The sequence below is a fragment of the Oncorhynchus keta genome, chromosome 15 (genome assembly GCF_023373465.1).
Source record: "Oncorhynchus keta strain PuntledgeMale-10-30-2019 chromosome 15, Oket_V2, whole genome shotgun sequence".
Taxonomy (NCBI): domain Eukaryota; kingdom Metazoa; phylum Chordata; class Actinopteri; order Salmoniformes; family Salmonidae; genus Oncorhynchus; species Oncorhynchus keta.
The window spans coordinates 33720830-33726829 of record NC_068435.1 but is presented as its reverse complement, the minus strand read 5'-3'; the positions used below and the strand labels follow the sequence as shown (position 1 = coordinate 33726829).

General features: G+C 38.2%; 1 protein-coding gene across 1 annotated transcript in view; it reads left to right on the top strand.

Moving 5' to 3' along the window:
- Window positions 1-1009: 1009 nt before the first annotated feature.
- Window positions 1010-6000, top strand: part of LOC118394815 (protein Wnt-3a) — a 30277-nt gene continuing 25286 nt past the window's right edge. The window contains exon 1 of the mRNA XM_035788386.2: window positions 1010-1331. Coding sequence (XP_035644279.1) covers window positions 1237-1331 — 95 coding nt within the window. The 5' untranslated portion in view covers window positions 1010-1236. The remainder of the gene's footprint in view (window positions 1332-6000) is intronic.

The following is a 6000-nucleotide window of genomic DNA, read 5'->3' as shown; positions in this document are numbered from 1 at the left end:
CATATGTACTTCATGCTGCAAAGACATGAAGTACATAGATAGCCCGACATATGTGTATGGACAATTCATTTTTTTTTTTTTAAATATATGGTTTATCTCGCCAATAGTACAAATTATATTATATTCTGTAAAGTGAACAATATTCGATTCCAGATTAGGTGGTTCCTTATTTGTAGATATTTGATGATACTATTTGTACAACCGACATGCATTTCTCTCTTGTAGGCCAAAACTTTTGTCATGATAAATGAGATAAACGGCATTAATTATGTGAAAGTGAATCGATAAGAACCAAAAGCTTTCAATTAACCCTAACATCGCAATTTCAACGGATATCACAATGTGTAAAAAGTAAGCATGTTGTCAAATGCTGCAGAAAATGACAAAATATACTCACATAAAATTGATAATTGACGGATATAATTACATGTTCCATCTTTCAAAAATAACCCAAATTCGTTACATCATTTTTTCTACAACCTAGGCTATCTGAATGGGTATAATAGTATAAGGAACATTCTAAGGATCATGCAAATATGGTTTGAGGTACTAATTTGGGAGTAATGATATAACCACATCTGCAAGTTAAAGTTCCACGTTTTTAGTACTCAGCTCATCACTTACAAAACAACTTCTCAGGTGTATGTAGATGCATCCATAATGACATACAGGGGACAAATGAAGGATTAGAAAACTGAATAGCGGGGCTCAAGCAATTCACACATATTTATTTCTGCATTTTAGCAGCTTCAAACCAGGGAGTGAAATCCGGACAGGTTGTTATAGCTACCCAATCCACGGGGGTTCCATGTCTATTTAAAAGACCTCGGACCCTCCCTCTTCTCCTTTAAACAACATTATATATCACACACAGCATGCCAATGCGACCACGTCTTAATGAGCACTAAAACATTATCTTCTTAAAATGGGCTCATTCTTGTGTTTGCGTTCAGCCTAACTGACTCAGGCAAAGAGCGCACGCAAGGGAACGAACAGCGCTCACCAGAATTTCCCCTTTGGCAGTACCTGCTGATTGGGTCCTAAAAGCAAGCTGGTTTTAACTTTTAATATTTGGCTCCTGTGTTCTGCCATGACTAGTCGCAAAATACAGTTTCTCTAACCTAGCACTAGTTTTAGGACAAGGTGAGACATTTTGGTAAGCAGCGCAGATTGTTTCGTTTTTTCTCTCATTGAAAAACGAGTGTGCGCGTATGTGCGCGCGTGTATCTGGTGAAGATGTTTAGCGAAACTTTTTTAAGGATGATATACCTTGGATGTTTCCTGTTTCTTTGTGGGCTTACGCATGCCATACCAAGTTACCCTATCTGGTGGTAAGTTTGCATTTCACTCTACTTTTAACTTCAATTCTGCAATAATATCCTATGATTGTTATGCCTACCTGTTATTTCAACAATATACAGTACTTTATGTTCATTTATTGTTGCTTTCAGTTCGTTTCTTTGAAAGGATAGGCTAATATCAGCATGTGGTTTCCAACACTGGGCACCCTGGCAATTAAGTTGTAGCCCATCATACCGGTCTAATTGACCCTGTCAATGGACAGTTGGTATCGACGTTAACAAGCTGAGACGGAATCGTGAAGATGGGTTACAAAGCTAGTCGAGTGAAATTATATGAAGAAAAAAAAATGCACTTGAGTCAATGACACTATTGATTTCAAAGTGCACACTGCGGAAACAAGGGTATAATACCGACACAGACTGGTTATGCAGTGTAAAACATTTTTTTTGTGCAAACTAGTTTCAGCATGATTTGATTAACTTAAAAAGGGGTCATGCTCCGTTCTGCTTGATTCAATATTCGATGACAGACATTGGCCTAATGGCAGGTGCAGAACACATTCGTTTATGAGAGAGGCAGTGGGAAAAGGGAAAGGTACATTTTTGGGGGGGAACCAAAATGAATGATGTTATTATTTTAATGAGACTGATATATATAAAAAAAGAAGAAGAATAATCATAATCATAATTCAACAAAATAAGTGCAGTTTACTTTCCTTCCCATTATTACTTTAATCAGAACATGTATACGCAAAATGTACATTTCCTAGTAACCTCAATGATTTTTTTCGATATCATGTAATGAATCCTTTATACACAAATTTAATAAACGGATTTCACTATTAAGAATATTGATTATTTCCCAAGTATTCAATTGAAATTGGCCTATCAGTTATGTTATCCAATGCAGTTGTGTAAACCCATGAGATAGAGGCTACACTACAATCATTTGGATATAGCCTCAGCCACTGATTCAGCCACTTTCAACGATGCTTCATTAACTACAGTTGTATTTGGTCTCCATAGCCAAATAATCAAATGACATTTATTGGTCTTCTTATGGCACTGATGTTGATCATTTCCCAAAACAGTCAAATTCCCTTTGACGTCGTATTGTGTTAAGCAGTAAGCCTTAGGAGAATGAGGGATGCCTTCAAGCCTTGAGTTGGGGGCCAGTTGAAAAATGAATGAAACCCAATTGCCCATTCCCAGATTGTGGAAATTAGGGTGGGAGATTTTCAACTGGAATTTTCTTTTGATTCTAAGTAATCCATCGTTGACCTAATGTTTTATTTGAAAGGTAAGAGCTGTCCGTTGCCATCTCTTGACAAAATATGAACTGTTTTCTGAGTTATTGACTATTGAGTAGGCCTATTGCATGTTATAATATTATCACGATTGAAGTCACATTTGGAATTGAAGTAGATTGACTGACAGGCCATTAGACGAGCTTTACATGATAAATGATTGATTTCTGTTGAGAAAAAAAAATGATGAAAGAAAAGAGTGGGATTTGAGCCAACTGGGCATTAGGTGGTCTGTTAGAGTCAGCTGATCAAACTGAGAAAGAACAAATAATGGAGAGGTGCAGTTGGAGGATAGGAAATTGGAATTCCATTCACTCATCTTGAGGATGGATTTCATAGAAAGTCTTGTGGAACCCTCTTGCTGAACAACTCATCTTCCCTTGAGAGGGCAGACATTTGTCGGATTCTGCGGCTCAGAGGCATTAGAGCCAGAGGATAGGGAATGCTACAGGAAAGACAGTCCTAGATCAGAGATCCTCAGTCCCAAGAAATTCACTACAGGTTTGCATTTCACCAATCACACACTGCATCCTTCAACAAATCAATATTTTCCTATGAAATATTAAAGATGCTGTGTCCTGCACTTATTTCAGCTAATAGGTCTCCTGGTGGTAATACTGATGAGAATCTAATTACATGCTCAGCTGGACAGAAATCCATCATAAACAGTGGTGGGCTCTCTAGTCCTAGATCAGCACTCCTACTCTTAGACCCAGGGCTGGGAAAGACTGGCCAAAATCAGGATAGGTTCATTCTGTGGGGAGAAATCTAATGGTCTACGTCTGTTTTTCGCAAACCTCTCTTTGAGTATCCCCCAGACGTTCCCCTATTTGATCTATACCAGTACCCAATTCAACTGGTGATAATCATCAAGCCATTTATCAGCCGTTTTTATCTCAATATCAAATCATTTCTGGGTAACAATTAAGTTCCGTACAGTGATTTGCTTTCGATTAAAATTGTCAAAAATAAACAAAAAATAGCTTTTTAGCAAAGGGCAGTTTCTCAAACAATAATTTTGATAGGAATGTCTCGGAGTGCTCTGAGTGGGGAGGGGAAAACTGAAAATGAACCGTTATTGGCAGAGAGGTTTGGAACTACCTTTCTTATTGATCTATTAACTCATTTTCTGCATACTTTTGGGGCGACAGGGTTAGTGCATTGGACTAATAACCGAAAGGTTGCAAGTTCAAATCTCTGAGCTGACAAGGTACACATCTGTCATTCTGCCCCTGAACAGGCAGTTAACCCACTGTTCCTAGGCTTTCATTGAAAATAAGAATGTGTTAAATACTAAAGGGAATTATTACCATTTCACAGTATTATTCCAACCTCATATTGTGGAAATATATTATAAAACACAGGAAATCAAGTTTTTGATTGCACTGGGCCTTTACTGTGCCTTCAGAAAGTAATTACACCATTTGACTTATTCCATATTTTGTTGTGTTACAGACTGAATTAAAAATGGATGAAATTGTTGTTGTTTTTCTCACCCATCTACAGACAATAATGGCATAGTGAAAACATATTTTTAGAAATGTTTGCATATTTATTGAAAATGAAATTCAGAAATATCTCATTTGCATAAGTATTCACACCCCTGAGTCAATACTTTGTAGAATCACCTTTGGCAATGATTACAGCTATACGTCTATCTCGTTAAGTCTCTAAGGGCTTTCCACACATGGATTGTGCAACATTTGCCCATTATTCTTATCAACATTTTTCAAGCTGGTTGATGATCGTTGCTAGACAACAATTTTCAGGTCTTGCCATATATTTTCAAGTATATTTCAGTTAAAACTGTAACTCAGACACTCAGGAACATTCATGGTCTTCTTGGCAAAGAACACCAGTGTAGATTTGACCTTGTGTTTTAGGTTATTGTCCTGCTGAAAGGTTAATTCATCACCCAGTGTTTGGTGGAAAGCAGACTTTCCCGATAGGATTTTGCATGTGCTTATCTCCATTCCGTTTATTTTTTATCCTCAAAAGACAATTATGCTTGAAGATATGAAGAGGGGTACTCAGTAATGTGTTGTATTGGATTTACCTCAAACCTAATACTTTGTATTCAGGACAAAAAGTTAATTGCTTTGCCAATTTTTTGCAGTATCACTTTAATGCCTTGTTGCAAAAAGTATGCATGTTTTGGAATATTTGTATTCTGTACAGGCTTCCTTCTTTTCACTGTGAATGGGCTTAGTATTGTGGAGTAACTACAATGTTGTTGATCCATCCTCAGATTTCTCTTATCACAGCCATTAAACTCTGTAACTGTTTTAAAGTCCCATTGGGCTCATGGTGAAATCCCTGAGTGGTTTCCTTCCAGCAACTGCTAGGAAGGACACCTGTATCTTTGTAGTGACTGGGTGTACTGCTACATCATCCAAAGTGTAATTAATAACTTCACCAGGCTCAAAGGTATATTCGATGTCTCCTTGTTTCTATAGGCGCCCTTCTTTGCGAGGTATTGGAAAATCACCCTGGTCTTTGTGGTCGGATCTGTGTTTGAAATTCACTGTTCGACTGAGGGACCTTACAGATCATTAATTGTATGTGTGGGGTACACAGATGAGGTAGCCATTTAAAAATCATATTAAACGATATTATGAGTATTATTTGACATTATGGGGTATTGTGTGTTGGCCAGTGACACAAAATCTCAATGTAATCCATTGTGCATTGAGGCTGTAACACAACAAAGTGTGGAAAATGTCCAAGGGTGTGAATCTTTTCTGAAGGCGCTGTAAGTAGAACTTGCTGTGGATACTCAAGGAGAGGTCTGGGAAACACTGGTCTAATACAATGCTGACAGGGAGGGTTGTTCCCTGAGTTCCACCAGAATCAAAGTGACAGAGTTATGTACAAGCCACAGTACAAAGTCATTCACCCTCTCTTTTTCGATCATAAAAGAGCTGTCTTGTGAATTTCTTTTTTTGTGGGGCCAAGATTGTATCAAAACACCAGAAGCAGTCATGATGACTGACAGAAGATGGCAGGCTTCCATTTGGTCACAGCAAACAGCCTCTGGCACCAAAATAAAGTCATCAACTTGTGTGTCTATGATTTGCTATTGGTGGGTGGGTCAGAGCACTGATTCAATCTGGGCAAGAGTGCGACGACGAAAGCAAAACAGAGGCGAGCGTATCCAAAGATGCCGCTGAGCGTTCTCTGGGCTTATTGTGTCACCCCTACCAATACAAACAACGCTCGGCTGAATCTGCAGCACCAGGCTATAAGGAGCTGAAGTGAAGTCACCATTGAACTCTGCATAGTTTATGTTATATTGAGTTTTGATTCATTCTGGCTTAATGGAAACTAGATACCTCACTAAAGAGTGAGATAAGAAGCTAAAATATAGGCTTGTGTTTCATGGTACTGTAACC